The following is a 15983-nucleotide window of genomic DNA, read 5'->3' on the forward strand; positions in this document are numbered from 1 at the left end:
TGCCACAAGCAGAGAACTATCGGCTAGTGCTCTGGGGGATCTGAGGGTTGCAGTGAGAGCCTCTCCATCGCCATAAACCTCTTACACCTTCTACAGCATCTGTCCTGTGTGGCTCCCCAGTGATTCTGCTGTGCCATCTCACTACGTGCCCAGCATATAATTCGGTGTACCGATACAAGGATCAAATGAAAATCATGGCATCGGGGGATGGACAATTGTCCGCAGAGTCAGATTCAGATTTGACACCACATGGAGGAATCGCCCTCGTCTCCCATCCAATGTCGGTAAGCTGACGGCGGCTCTCACCACCACAGCTTACAGTGCTGTGGGCCAAGCCACCTCTGCCCTGCATGCCATGGTTATCCTGCAGGTCCATCATGCCAAGGCACTCAAACAAATGCATAACGGTAGTATCTACCCGGGGTTAATGCAGGAGCTGTGCTTGACGACCGACTTCGTTCTCTGGGTGATTAAGGTCCACACTTGTGGCCCAAGAGTGCAATCTATGGCACAGCCTTGCTGAAATGAGCGACATCAACAAAGTGCGCTTTCTTGATGCTCCCATCTCCCAGGCGGGAGTGTTCGGCGGCACTGTCAAAGACTTCGGCGGTGGAAAGGTTATGAACTTTGCGTAACATTTGTCTGACAAGTGCCTCCTTGTCAACATTTGCCATGCATAGGGTTGTGATGGGGTTCAGGTTGTGGTGCTTTTCATAGACCCCTAATGTCGGCATCAACATAACTTGAAGTGACTGACAGATAGGGAATGTCTCGGTTCTTAACGGACATAAAGTCTCCATTCCCTCCATCAGGAATAACCGAGACGTTTCTAGTTAATAAGCTTCTATTCTGTGATATGAATATACTGTCTGAGCTTCATGCATGATGCAGCATTTCACAGACAGAATGATAAATAACTGCTCAAAACGTAAGCAATTATGCTGAGTAGATTGTGGGCTAATAATACATTTTGCTCTGCATTTCAATGCTCCAAAAGCATGCTAACCAGATTTGAGGCGTGAAGCACCATGTTTCAGATTGTGTCCAGGCATCATTGATTCATGTGTCATCTAATCAATATCTGAAGGTATATCCTGCATGACCGATGAATTCTTTATAAATGTATTAGTGCTTATCCCTCAGAGGTGGTTAAATAAGTGTGATCCATCTCATAAGCAGCCTGTACTGTTTAAGGATGTGGTCAGGACTGTGGGTGTTGGATTCCAACCCTACTGTCAAAACAGCAGCCTTATAATTGTACATATAAACGACAATAAATTTCAATGCAACTCAAAAGAAACATATAGGAGTCAAGCACATTTTGAGAATAATCCTCATCAATAAACAGCATGCGACATGAAGACGAGAACATATGGGGTTTGCTGTGATGTGCACCAGTGTGAAGTGTTGTTTTGTTGTTGTGTGTTTGGGTTGGTTCAGTCTAGGCCCATCAGTTAAGTGTCACATTTAGAGCTAATCCATTTCATTCTGTCCTTTTGCAACATGCACCTGTTATGTGCCTGGAGATTAATGAGTGGGGAAATGTTGACAGAGGGCAGGATGTTTCTTTCTCCTAATGGTTTGAGCTGTAGAACTCATTATAAACTCATAATGATACTGATATTTGCATACACTCTAAAAATGTTTTGTCATCTGTCTAAATGAACTGTTTTTTATTCATTATTTTGTTAATGTGACTAGTTAATATGATTAAACTAGATTACACCAAATAATATTATTTTTTAAGGGACAACACAGGTATACAGTATTGTTCAAAATAATAGCAGTACAATGTGACTAACCAGAATAATCAAGGTTTTTCGTATATTTTTTATTGCTACGTGGCAAACAAGTTACCAGTAGGTTCAGTAGATTGTCAGAAAACAAATGAGACCCAGCATTCATGATATGCACGCTCTTAAGGCTGTGCAATTGGGCAATTAGTTGAATTAGTTGAAAGGGGTGTGTTCAAAAAAATAGCAGTGTGGCATTCAATCACTGAGGTCATCAATTTTGTGAAGAAACAGGTGTGAATCAGGTGGCCCCTATTTAAGGATGAAGCCAACACTTGTTGAACATGCATTTGAAAGCTGAGGAAAATGGGTCGTTCAAGACATTGTTCAGAAGAACAGCGTACTTTGATTAAAAAGTTGATTGGAGAGGGGAAAACCTATAAAGAGGTGCAAAAAATGATAGGCTGTTCAGCTAAAATGATCTCCAATGCCTTAAAATGGAGAGCAAAACCAGAGAGACGTGGAAGAAAACGGAAGACAACCATCAAAATGGATAGAAGAATAACCAGAATGGCAAAGGCTCAGCCAATGATCACCTCCAGGATGATCAAAGACAGTCTGGAGTTACCTGTAAGTACTGTGACAGTTAGAAGACGTCTGTGTGAAGCTAATCTATTTTCAAGAATCCCCCGCAAAGTCCCTCTGTTAAAAAAAAGGCATGTGCAGAAGAGGTTACAATTTGCCAAAGAACACATCAACTGGCCTAAAGAGAAATGGAGGAACATTTTGTGGACTGATGAGAGTAAAATTGTTCTTTTTGGGTCCAAGGGCCACAGGCAGTTTGTGAGACGACCCCCAAACTCTGAATTCAAGCCACAGTACACAGTGAAGACAGTGAAGCATGGAGGTGCAAGCATCATGATATGGGCATGTTTCTCCTACTATGGTGTTGGGCCTATTTATCGCATACCAGGGATCATGGATCAGTTTGCATATGTTAAAATACTTGAAGAGGTCATGTTGCCCTATGCTGAAGAGGACATGCCCTTGAAATGGTTGTTTCAACAAGACAATGACCCAAAACACACTAGTAAACGGGCAAAGTCTTGGTTCCAAACCAACAAAATTAATGTTATGGAGTGGCCAGCCCAATCTCCAGACCTTAATCCAATTGAGAACTTGTGGGGTGATATCAAAAATGCTGTTTCTGAAGCAAAACCAACAAATGTGAATGAATTGTGGAATGTTGTTAAATAATCATGGAGTGGAATAACAGCTGAGAGGTGCCACAAGTTGGTTGACTCCATGCCACACAGATGTCAAGCAGTTTTAAAAAACTGTGGTCATACAACTAAATATTAGTTTAGTGATTCACAGGAAAATGTTAAAAAAATGCTAAAAAAATGTTTGTACAAAATAGTTTTGAGTTTGTACAGTCAAAGGTAGACACTGCTATTTTTTTGAACACACCCCTTTCAACTAATTGCCCAATTGCACAGCCTTAAGAGCGTGCATATCATGAATGCTGGGTCTTGTTTGTTTTCTGACAATCTACTGAACCTACTGGTAACTTGTTTGCCACGTAGCAATAAAAAATATACTAAAAACCTTGATTATTCTGGTTAGTCACATTGTACTGCTATTATTTTGAACAATACTGTATATACCACCATACTGTAACAAAGGCAAATTTTAAGTAAGGATAGACAGACAGACAGGCAGACAGACAGGCAGACAGACAGACAGACAGACAGACAGGCAGGCAGGCAGACAGACAGACAGACACATAGACAGACAGACAGACACATAGACAGACAGACAGACACATAGACAGACAGACAGACAGACAGACAGACAGACAGGCAGGCAGGCAGACAGACAGACAGACACATAGACAGACAGACAGACACATAGACAGACAGACAGACACATAGACAGACAGACAGACAGACAGACAGACAGACAGACAGACAGACAGACAGACAGGCAGGCAGGCAGGCAGGCAGACAGACAGACAGACAGACACATAGACAGACAGACAGACAGACAGACAGACAGACAGACAGACAGACAGACAGACAGACAGACAGACAGACAGACAGACAGACAGACAGACAGACAGGCAGGCAGGCAGGCAGGCAGACAGACAGACAGACAGACAGACAGACACATAGACAGACAGACAAACAGACACATAGACAGACAGACAGACAGACAGACAGGCAGGCAGGCAGGCAGGCAGGCAGACGGACAGACGGACAGATAGATAGATAGATAGATTTATATGTGCTGTACATTTCAAGTAAAATGTGCATTTGTCACATTAAGGGAATATTTCTACTTGACCATTAATGTAGTAATAATATAAGTAATATAAGTAATAATAAAACTTAATAGTAATGTGTATTTATTATTATTATTGTTGTTGTTGTTTAATTTATTATTATCATTATTATTATTAATATTTAAAACAAGCTGTGTATTACAGGTTCTCATTTAGAGGAAAACATGGATAAGTTGCAGCCCTTTAAAAGAGCACAGTGAATCTGAGGAATGTTTCTACCTCTTAAGTGTCTTTAAAGACAAAACTTTAATCAAATGAATGGGTGTTGTCATAAACACGGATTAAATCAAAGCTGAACTGTCACCAGGAAAATCAATCAAATGTATTTTTGACAAAGAAATGCATGTAAAATCACTCTCAAGGCCACACAAGCAGTAAATTCAATAAACTTGCAAAATCGCCGTAAGAAAGGATTCAGTGAGTGCTTTCTCCAATGTATGGAAATGACAGAATATACATAATGGCTTTGAAGGCTTTCCGGTACATTCTCAGATAAGGATCTTCTGAAGTATGTGACTGTAATGTGACAAGAAATGAGGACAAGAAATGCAATTGTTCAGCAATTGTAAAGTTTCACAAACTTAAGTAACTTCGGTTTTGAAATTGCACAGGAAGCCGGCAAAAGCTGGAGTCGAATCAGTTATCAGAGGAATATGAGATTTGCAATGTCATAGAGGACCCACACCTTTCTATATGCAGGAGAAATGTGATTGAGTCATCAGCAGTCGCCTGAGTGTGTGTGTGTGTGTGTGTGTGTGTTTGATTGACTGCTCTACATGCTTGACAGCAGTAACAATGTAGAATCATGAGATTTAAAGCATCTCGGGCATTTCGGGCCCTTGCTTTTTAAATCCTGCGGCTTGCTATACTGTCATAGGATATTAAACACTGGCTTTGAGTGTGTGCTAGAGCTCCCATTCTTTATTCCCTCAGCCGTATAAGACAGTTTTTCATAGTTAAAATTCATACCATGGCTATAAAATTGTAACCTGGGGCAAAGTTCTAGTCTACATGTCGTCAACCAGTGGAACATTATAATTGAAATGTCATGACAGACAGGGAGAAAAGCATAGAATTTCAATCTCTGCCCTGGCAGGACAGGAGGAAGTTTAATAATGACAAGGAGAACATCAATAAGTGGTAGAGCAAATCTGATGGACACAAACTAGTGACAAGTGTGCAAAAAAGCCTCTCCAGTTCTAACCGTAGAGTTTACATTTGTTAATCTGTGTTACACATCTGTTAAACAGTGTTTCTCTACACTCAGCTGATAGATGAATACCGTGTAATGGCATTAGTAGGAGCATGAGTGGTGTGAAGAACATGTGGTGTGAAGTGTGGGAGGACAGCATGCTTTACAGTCTTCATAAATATCAGGGTCCCTACAAGCTGGAGAATTGAATTCCTATGAAGTCTGTAAATTGTATGTCCACCTTTATAACTGTGTACATTCAGAACGAGCTCTAATAGCAGCAGCTCGTGTATGTCTTTATGGGTCTGCAGAAACATCATGGGCACTAAATCTAATGGGGCGAGTTCAGATATCTGAGCCAACTGGATTAAAATGTTTTTTATTATTGTAAGTTATAAAATGGGTGTTTTAAATACTGTTAAAACAGTCATATTTGGGTCAGTCTGTCTTATTTTGGTCAGTCCACTTGTACCCTGTGAGGTTTTTTATTTTATTATTATAATTTTTTTTCACTGACTGTTAGGATCCATTGCAAATGTGCTTATTAAATACAGATTAAATATTAGGTCAAAATTCATTGTGAATGCTAACAGCAATGCTAAATTAAAAGTTTGTTGAATGAGTTTTTGCTACTCTTACATTGGGTTAAATCAAGTTACCCAACTATGGAAACCTATTTTTGCCACATTAAAAAAAGAAAAGAAAGAAAGCTATACAAAAGTGTTATTTTTTGACAAAACGTCATATCATGAATGTGAAAAAGTACAAATTCTGACATAAAAAGGAATTATGGAAGTCAAACCAAATACAAAGTCATAATTGAGGGGAAAATTCTCCATTAAACTTATTTGTCATAACTATGACTTTGTCACAATAAAGATTTACCAAAGCAGTGGCAGAAATGGGCTTCCAGAAGTGTGTTTAGCTACTGACCAAGAAAAATAAATTTATGTACAGTATAATTTACAGTGTACAGTAAAAAGTATAATCAGCTTTAATACTTTTTAAACATTTTTACAATGAGTTTGAAGTAAAAACAGTAATGCTTAACTGTTAACTGTCTTTGAGATGACCACAATCGGTGAACTTGATTGGCTTGTGTGTCTTATTAATTCATGCATCTTTCTCATGCGTTTTAGACTGTGCTGATTTATTCATGACTGACTGTGTCTCCGTCTTTTTTGTTCTTCAGACTGTGCGCACCATCCGCCGGCGCCGCTGTTACCCCCCGACCTGGAAGCGATGGGTCTTTTTCTTGTTCCCTGGAACCACCATCGCCACATCAGCGGTGGCCTTATACGCCTTCGTGGAGACGGAGGAGAACTACTTCTACATCCACAGCATCTGGCACATGCTCATCGCCGGGAGCGTGGGCTTCCTTCTGCCGCCTCGTGCCAAACCTGACGTGAAAGTCACTCCCCTAAAGCGGCGGCGAGGCTGCGGCTACCAGCTCTGTGTGAACGAGCACGAGGAGATGGGACTGGTGGACCCAGCGATCATTACCATCAATAGCATATGCACCAGCTGATGATGTTTAGCAACATGGACTTTTATTTGCCTTTCTTCTCCTTCCTTTGGAATATAAAAACACGGAAAACAAAGCCAGAGAACTTACTGATGCACTGTAAATAATTTTGACCGAAACACACACAGACATACACGCGCTCTTGCATATACGTACAAGTTTTTGTCATCGTTATTTGGATTACTATTATCGTTAATATCGTTTGCATTGTTAGTATCTGGGAATGGTTTGTGTCAGTACAGCGATGCACTGTTATTAGTGCGTTATTTTAAACCGTCTGAGCTGATTGTTCTGCTGCTATTGACAGTGACTGTAAAATTGAAAAATGTGTCATTTAATTTATTCATTGTTTTCTGGCACTCAAATGACCAAATGTTTTATTGTGTTTAGAGGATGCAAAGGAAGAACATTATGTGGATGTATCAAGAGCACTGCTTTTTTAGTTTCCTTTCTAAACATCTTTTGCACTGAGACACAAAAAAATGTGATACTGTACATTTTTTTAAATATAAGTATAGTTATGATCCAGTCACAATGTGTACATGTATAGTATAGTTGTTTCCAGTGGAATGTCTGATTGTACTTTGGATTGCATTGTATTGCCTTTGCAGCATTATTGATTGTTGATTTATAGAGGGTTTAGGAAAGTGTCCATTGCCAAGACCAGGTTTTAATATGAAACCTCAGATAAATAACCTCATATTTCCTGTTGTATTTACCTAGTGAGGATCAGAGGGAGACATTTTAAAGCTAAAGCAAATAAACATTTTATTTTTTCTGTATCAAATCATATTCTTTATTTTGCTAGGTGTAAGAAGTGATGTGTTACTTCTTGAAATTGACACACCAGACTGCTGTTATACTCTGATATATTTAAGAGACGAGAAACCACAAACAGGGGCCTCTGGGAACCAAAACCCATTTTTAAATAAATAATGTCCTCCTAACTCCTAACTTCATATCATGTCAACCTTCATATCAACTTCTGTATGTATGTGTGTTTTAAAGTTCAAGGCATATGTGCTTTCATATCACACATCACTCTTAAACAACGTGGAGTTTTTTTTTTTTTTTTTTTTTGTCTTGACACTAGACAATGGTACAATTCATCTGTCATATCTGCCTTTGACTGGGTATGAATCATCTGCCATGCTACTTGTTAATGAATAATTATCAGTATTTTCCTTTGTGCATTCAACATTTGTGCAGTTTGTTGAACAAAGTAGCCCCTTTTAATTGAAAGGACATCCAGTGATTCGAACTGAAGTTAAATCATTGCCCTGATATGGGCAAAGTTGCTGTAAAGAAAAAAAAGAAGAAGATGTACTTTGGTTTACTTAAAATAGTTTTGCAACAGTGATCTATAAACCCTAGTGTGTTCATTGCATATACTGTGTGCCCTCCCACATCCACAGACAAATCAAGGCCTCTCTAAACTTGATCTTGTGTGATTTTGTGGTTTGTGTTGATATTGAGCTTTTTGCCATTTGGCACTATATGCTCATTTCTCCTCACATAACATATTCGCTAAGGCTCTGTCATGAGTCAGTGCAATCTTTTGCAATATTTCAAGTCAAAATGGGAATGGATGAGAGATGTCACACCGAGATGGGGGACACAGTCAGATTGGCTGTGGTTTCTAGATGGTGAGTAGGTAAACGACGTAGGCCTCTGAGCTTATGAAAACCATTTATTTCACTCATTCAAAATCATTTTCGATTCACAAAATGTCCTCTGCCACAATTTGCAGTGTAATTAGGACATGGTATTAAAATTATGATCTAATCCATGCTCTTTCAGTAAATGTCTGAGTATCTGCATTGCAAAGGAAGTGGCTCAGCAGGAGTCTGTACTGACAGCAGCATCGCAAACGGGAGGAGCAGCGTAACGTGTTTTAATTAAGATATGCACATGAATTTGTTTGCAGCCACTGAGGGCAGAATGACAGCACACAAATTAGTCCAATGAACGAGTGACACTTAAGCCTGACACACACTTTGACACATGAAGCATAGTGGTTGAACAGGACACGACTAACTCCAAAAAAACTGTAAAGCATTTTAATGCAATCAATTCAACACATACAGTATGAATAAAGTCATTTTAAACATTTCACAAGTGAAAAACATAAAGTGTAGTGCATTTCTATTTTACATTTTATTATACATGCATGTTATTCAAGTCTTGCATTTTTGGCATACGTGCATATCATAGTATGTGCATAGAGAAATCAGTGAAACCTGCAGGTTTGCCCCATGTTTTGTGCATTCATTTGTGTGCTGTTATTTCAGTAGTAATGAGAGAGAAAGTAGTGGTTTTAGCAGACATTAAAATCTGTCATCAAACAGAATTGCAAAAAACGATGATCGTAACCTTACAGGTTTCCTTACACTTCCCTTGTCTGCTACTGGTTGAATAAACTGATGGTCCTGCCAAAATCTAATCACAATGGATGAGCCAGTATTACTGTTTTTGGGCTGGTTTTGAACCATACTACAGTAAAGTGTATTATACTGTATACATTATAGTATTTACAACACTTTGTTAATGAATGCTAAAGCATACTGTCGTATATAGAACTGATAAACTGTAATAAATACTGTAGTATCCTTTAGTTTTTACTACAGTAAACTTAAGTCTATTTTACAATATACCCTATAGTTGTAGAAAACGTAGTACAGTATTGGGTAAAGTAATTTGCTTATATTACTATAACTGTTATATTACCACAGCAACTATAGAATTACCACAACAAATTAATTCAAGTACTTTACTATAGCATGGTTCAAAAACACTATAGTATTAACTATAAATACATTTTTCAATAAGCTGGGCTAGGATAAAGTATTTTAAAAGAGAAAATGAACACACTCCAGCATTAAACTATAATGACAGATTCTGAAACAAAAATGGGAGAGTCTTGATGTATTCTGCTCATAATTCCTGGCTCATAACCCAAACGATGAGAGGAAAAGCAAAAGAACTTAAATCAAAACTGACAGTGCAGCAAATCAGCACAAAGAAGATAGACCACCAGATATTTTTACAATCACAAAATCTGCTTCTGCAGCATTGAGCTCTTTTGCACCAGCACAAAATATTAACCTATTGTACTCTTGAGGAAAAAAAAGAAAAAAAAAACCTTTATAAATATTTTTCACCAAATTGGTTGTGATTCTGTATAAACTGTCATTCGGACATTTTCATAGGTAGTGTTTATACTCCACTTACAGTTAGGTTTGGGGGTGGCCCTTTCCCCCTAAAAATCATACATTTCCATATATATTTCACATCGTACAAATTCATACAAAACTGTCACTGCATAAAATAGTTATGTTTTCTTATGAGATTTTACAACAACAACAAAAAAAGCTTTTTATCCCACAAATCATAAACTCTCACACAAATCGTTAAAATCTCACATGAATTCACGTAAATAATCACATAAATCTGACATCAGCAAGTCCAAAAACAAATAACCTTCACATAAACATACTAGTCAAGAATTTAAGAGCAGAATACTACACAAATACATTTGTTGGTAACTGACCGTTTTCAAAAAACATTGTTATAAAGCAGCAGTTCTTCTTCTTTCATCAGTTTCATTAAAATCGATTAACCTCTTAGGGTTTGTGTGCACTGCATAAGCTTTGATTCATAAGACAATACAAAAAAAAAAAAAATCCAAATAATTATATTTCAGAAAGGAATTTGAGAACAAGCTGCTTTTTTAAAAGGAGAGAATGTTAAGGATGTAACTTGACTGGGTGAAAAACAGTATTGCATTTTTATTTTTTTTTAAATAATCTTACAACACAAGTACAATAAACACAAATTACATTCACATTAGTGCTGTCAAACATTAATTTATTATCGCAATTAATCGCATCAAAAAATAAAAGTTTTTGTTTGCATAATGTGTGTGTGTACAGTGTATATGTATTATCTATATATACAGTAAAAACACACACATGCATGTACATATTTAAGAAAGATATGTTACATGTCGTAAATCTTGGAGTATGTGCAATGCTCTTAAAGTGCATAAAGCATTTTTTACATGTAATTTCTGTCCATATTCATCCACCCCATCTTCAGTTATACTTAACACTAGAGGAAAACTAAAATAAATCTCCTGAGTGATGTTTGAGGTAAAGCCATTGAGAATCAGTCTGCCACTTGTTAAGTATTGCCCGGATCCCCATGTGCTGTTGAGCGAGGTGGAGATTACTATGAAATTGCCGTGACTATCAAGGATTCCTACATGTCTATTTATGGTATTTCATGTGAAAATCTCTCTCTGGTTTGTGTTGAAGAATTCATTCGCCAAATTTAGGAGGGCATTATAAGAGGAAAAGACATTACCGAGATAACTGTGGCTCCTGAAAAGTGAGGTTTTGCTCTCTGACTCGATCTTATTTATTGGATACCATTCTACCTGTGAACTGGTTGGGGGCTTAAAGAATGCTGTATTTCTCCTCTGCCACGATAAGGGGCTCATTGATTTCTCTGCCTCTGACCTGAGCAGCAGCAAGGAAAGCCGGTCTTCTCTGCTTCAGATGTGTCTTGAGCCAATTTTACGGCCAGGTTTTTCCGGGAAATGGGAGCTATTTAGGCTGATGCTCAGCAAAAGTTTTGATAGATTCCCGTTGGCAACACGCTCGCCCTCTGATTTCACACAGCCAGTCGTATCGCAGAACAGATCGCACAGTCTTGACTGGAGTATTTTGTCCTTGTGGGTTTCTAAAGCCCTAGAGAGGATTCCATCGATAAGGAAACCCTCTTTAGTGAGTTTCGTAGCGCCCTCGAAAAGTCGACTCCATTCTAATTGCCCATAGTTGGAGTACAGAGGTCGAAGGCCCTGCAATAATGAGGGAGCACCATATGTGGGCAACTTCTGAGAGGTGTCATGTATCACTTTAAATGATCTTGTAGGGTGATTGTACAAAATTGCAGAAAACACTCCACTTCGAAGAAACGGGAAGCACAAATGAATCATTCAGCAGCCTCAAAGATTTGTTTATGCTTTTAGTAACCTTGTGAAAGGCAAATGCGATGCTAATCAGTCGTAGATGTTAACAACAAACAGTATGCATTTGAGTCTAAACTGATCAAATATTCATGTAGGAGTGGTTTTATATTGTTAATTGGCTTTTTCCATGGTTAATTTCTATAACCTTTCATAAACATTATTTTACATCTAAAGAAACAGTCTTAAAAACCACTCACTAAAACCATTTGAAATGCATAACACTTCGACCAAAACTTGCTCAAATTAAACATTAAAGCTCAGCAGATTTCAGGAAATTACATCATGCATCAGAAAGAGCTAGAAATCATTGATAAATCTCAAAATCAATTACGAATGTTAATAACAATGGCAGTGTTGTAGTCGAGACCAACTCATTCAAGTCCAAGTCAAGACAAAAACCATGTTTGAGTCAATGCTTATTCTTGACTCCGGCTTAACAGTTTAGTGGTCTGGGTCTTGGCTCAGACCCCAATGTGGTGGTCTCGACTACAACACAGTATTGTACTTTTTGTTTTACAGTTTTTCTTGATTGCTTAAAACACATTTCTTGAAACTATTCCTCATTGTCAAAACAGTAAGCACAAATCCATAACGTCTCACCCAATTCCCCAAATTCTATTTTCAAGTCAAAATGAAGCTCTACACTCAAAACCACTCCTCTTGGAAAACCAAACTTTGCCCTCAGACATCACACACACTACAACAAACCCTTACACACCTGTGAGATAAATTCAAAACAATACTACAAAAACCAAAAACAAAAACCAGTAATAAGTTGTTGCTTGTGGTTCTCCCCCTCAATGAACTTTTCACATCATGAACATGTGTATACATTTGCACACTTTCTATTCCTATTGCTCCAAAACTGAATGAACTGACTTTGCCTCTTTTATCTTTAGTGTTTCCACGTGGGTATCTGTGTGCTAATTGATCTCAAACTATGATGACTTGAGTGAACAATATGAAATTCTAGTGCTTTCTATATGACAACATGGTCTAGGCAATGAGAAATGAAGGGATTTGTATGTAGTTTTGCAGTGACAGTTAAACAAATCGGATTCATTTATAGTTTAGGGAAATGGTTGTGCTTTTTAATAAATGGCTTTTTGGTCTTGAAATTTTAGTTCCACAGCCTGGTTATAGTGTTTAAGCAATCGAAGCCTGTAATCAACCAAGACTGTGGCACTGAAACCTTTGATTTGTAGAAGTGAAGTGTTGAAAAGTGCATGATACTATTACTGACCTAATCCAGCGGTTTGTGGATGAACAACTCCTAGGCAGAGTAAAGCAGCAATTCCTGCATCGACCACATTCCCTCACTCCCGAAGAAGCTCCTTACCAATACTGGAGCAGTTTGCTATAAGTCACACAGGACAGGAGACATATTTGATACATATTTAAGGATTATATGCCACAATACACATATTTGTTAGTATTATAATTACTAATGAAAGGAGTCTTGCCAGAGTCTGTGATGATAGCAGCACTGTGGTAAAGCGATTGACTGTGATCATGAGTGTGACTATCATGATCATCATGATGATCTCCATCTTTGTGGTCATTGTGGACACCATCATCTTGAAGGTGTTCATGGTGGTGTTTGTGGTCTTCATCCTCAGAAATCGTATGTGTCTTGTCAGTGCCTTGATGATTTCACAGGATCAGACACTCCTCAATTTCAGGCCAACAGCCATTCCACTCATAGATCACAAATCCAAAAATTATTCCCAGAAGAATTACATCCCCTGTGACCCTGATACAGGTTCCTTGCTGATTGATGAACAGCCTGTATATTGTAAAAACTATTACAATGTGGAGTCTGCAGGAGCAGTATTCACAAAGCTCAAATATAAAGGAGTTTTTGCTTTTCTGTGATGTTTCTGTGAGTATGATGGTAGCCAGCTTATCACTTTGTTCTTTGTGGCTGATAACAAGAATACTGCACAGCTGGACAGCGAAAAGTTCACCCAAAAATGAAAAATCTGTTATATTCATGCTGTTCATATCTGTTCAGACGCATAAAAAACATGCAGCATTTACTTCTTCGGTCTGAATGCAGATGAAAATTGAAATTTTCAAGCATAGATGATGGAAATTTTATAAATTCCAGTCTGTTACTCAAACAAAGTTTTTGAATGAATTCACATGACTTGTGCAAGAGCTAGGCTACTTTTATGACACAGTTATCATGGTTTCCAGCTTTTTTTAAAACATAACATTTCCCTAAATCATTCCAACCATTTTGTCAACTGTTATTTTGTTATTATATGTATATTTTTTTAGGTTGTTGATTTTAATTTTATTTGTCATGAGATAATTAAAAGTAAATTTTAAGTAAGTATTTATAAAATAAATTTTTAAAGGAAATGAATCACAACTCTTCATTGGAAAGAATATCTATAAGTGAAATAATATAGAGAACATTAAAACAATCTACACTGTCAGCGACTCGACGTGGCAAAAACTGAAAGATCCCATTAAAGCTTCTGCATCCGAAAACTCTAAAATCCTGCCATTCCAAGGAAGGAAGGCACAAGGCATGTTTGAATCCAAATTCTGCTTTACTTCCTGTTTCCAGAGGTATCTTCTTTTGATCTAATTTTGAAGGCAGCATAGATGTATCCTTCACTGCCTTTGATATCCCACAATCCTGTGCGTTCCATTCTGTAAAGGTTGAGCTAAAAAAAAAAAGAAGAAAAAAAATGGCTTCTGAAAGTTGCGTTTGGTGGATAGTTTGTGTGTAAATGTATATTTCTGACCAGCTTTTTGCACTTTTGATGTTCTAGCAAGAAATCAGTATTATAGTAATTAAAGATTCATTTAGTTATCAAAAAACTTGTTCTATTTTGTTGTAGATAATATTGTAGGTGTCTTTGTGCAAAAACGCTGCCTGCAAAGTAATTGCCTCAAACAGCAGTGATGCGTCGCGTCTTAAGAAGGCTAGATTGAGCACCTAAATGAAAATAGCAGCCACAACATAGGAGAAAATACACTTGACATTACAGCAGATTCTTTTGAAATGACATTTAACTTGCGCAACAGATGTCATGCAAATTTTACTTTAATTTTGCCACTTACAAATGAAAATCTATAGTAATTTCATTGTCCTCATCTTCGGTAGAATAGTTGTCGTTTTCATCTCGCATATTGCTTGCGAGTACTTTATACTGTTTTTAACAGTGCTAATTTTTCCTGTGTGCATTTTGGATCTGTCGTTTAAATATTGATTCCAGTAACCTAGAAATCTCCAGTTTCCAGTTTGTCCTGACAGTCAGGCCATGGTAAAAACTGCACAAACCCTACTGATACACGTCAGAGTTATTGTGTTTCAAGACAACTCACATTAATTTAATTAACCAAAATTTGTCTATATAAACTGTGCGTAGTTCACTGTGCAGTGCAATTAAAAAGAGAAAAATGTCTTACCTAAATAAACTAAATAAATAAACCCAAGACTAGCTAAATGACAAACAAACCCACAATGAGTACAGCAAGTGACAACTAACACAATAGTTTAACACGTATATTATATCAGAAAGGCATAATCTACATTTAAAAAGCTTTGTTTTGCTTTTATTTTATTTATTTATTTCCACAAAGGCTGAGGCTCAGGGTAAAGCAGTGGGGTTGGTCTGTGCTGATGCTCAATGTTCCAGTGACATGGAAGCGAGCTAAGAGCATAAGCCTCAATATTCCTTTCATAGTAGCCTGTGACTCCAAATCTCCATCTTCAAGGGAATCATGGTGCACGGCTTCCCACCTTATTTACTTTTTGACATTTACTGGAAGGTTTTCAACATGCAGAGAGTAATTGAATATAAAATTCCCGCAGAGATGGTGAGAACCGCTGTCATATCAAGATACAGCGAGAGATTGAGAATCTCAGCAATACTGACCGGCTTAAATGTCACTCATGTGGCTATGACTTTATTTGTTTATATCCTCTGTTCTCTTGGTATCACTTGCCCCCTTCTATTCCACATGTAGCTCTACAGCGGTATTCAGATACACCTTTATCCAGCCCTGAATGTCAGCACATTAGAAGATTGTGAGGCAGGGGGGTTATAAGAAGAAGAAAAAGTAGTTTCCATGGAGTACAATCTCTTTGATCAAATTTATGTGTGCTTGAATAGACTTTGAAGTTAGGTGGTTTGTAA

General features: G+C 37.7%; 1 protein-coding gene and 1 pseudogene across 1 annotated transcript in view; one reads left to right on the forward strand and one right to left on the reverse strand.

Moving 5' to 3' along the window:
- Positions 1-7573, forward strand: part of LOC113049199 (transmembrane protein 8B-like) — a 126385-nt gene extending 118812 nt beyond the window's left edge. Inside the window, exon 13 of the mRNA XM_026211344.1 lies at positions 6462-7573. Within this exon, the coding sequence (XP_026067129.1) occupies positions 6462-6797 (336 nt within the window). The 3' untranslated portion in view covers positions 6798-7573. The remainder of the gene's footprint in view (positions 1-6461) is intronic.
- Positions 7574-8026: 453 nt separating this feature from the next.
- Positions 8027-13439, reverse strand: LOC113049951 (glutathione hydrolase 6-like; annotated as a pseudogene).
- Positions 13440-15983: the final 2544 nt, after the last annotated feature.

Source organism: Carassius auratus, chromosome 30 (genome assembly GCF_003368295.1).
Source record: "Carassius auratus strain Wakin chromosome 30, ASM336829v1, whole genome shotgun sequence".
NCBI lineage: Eukaryota > Metazoa > Chordata > Actinopteri > Cypriniformes > Cyprinidae > Carassius > Carassius auratus.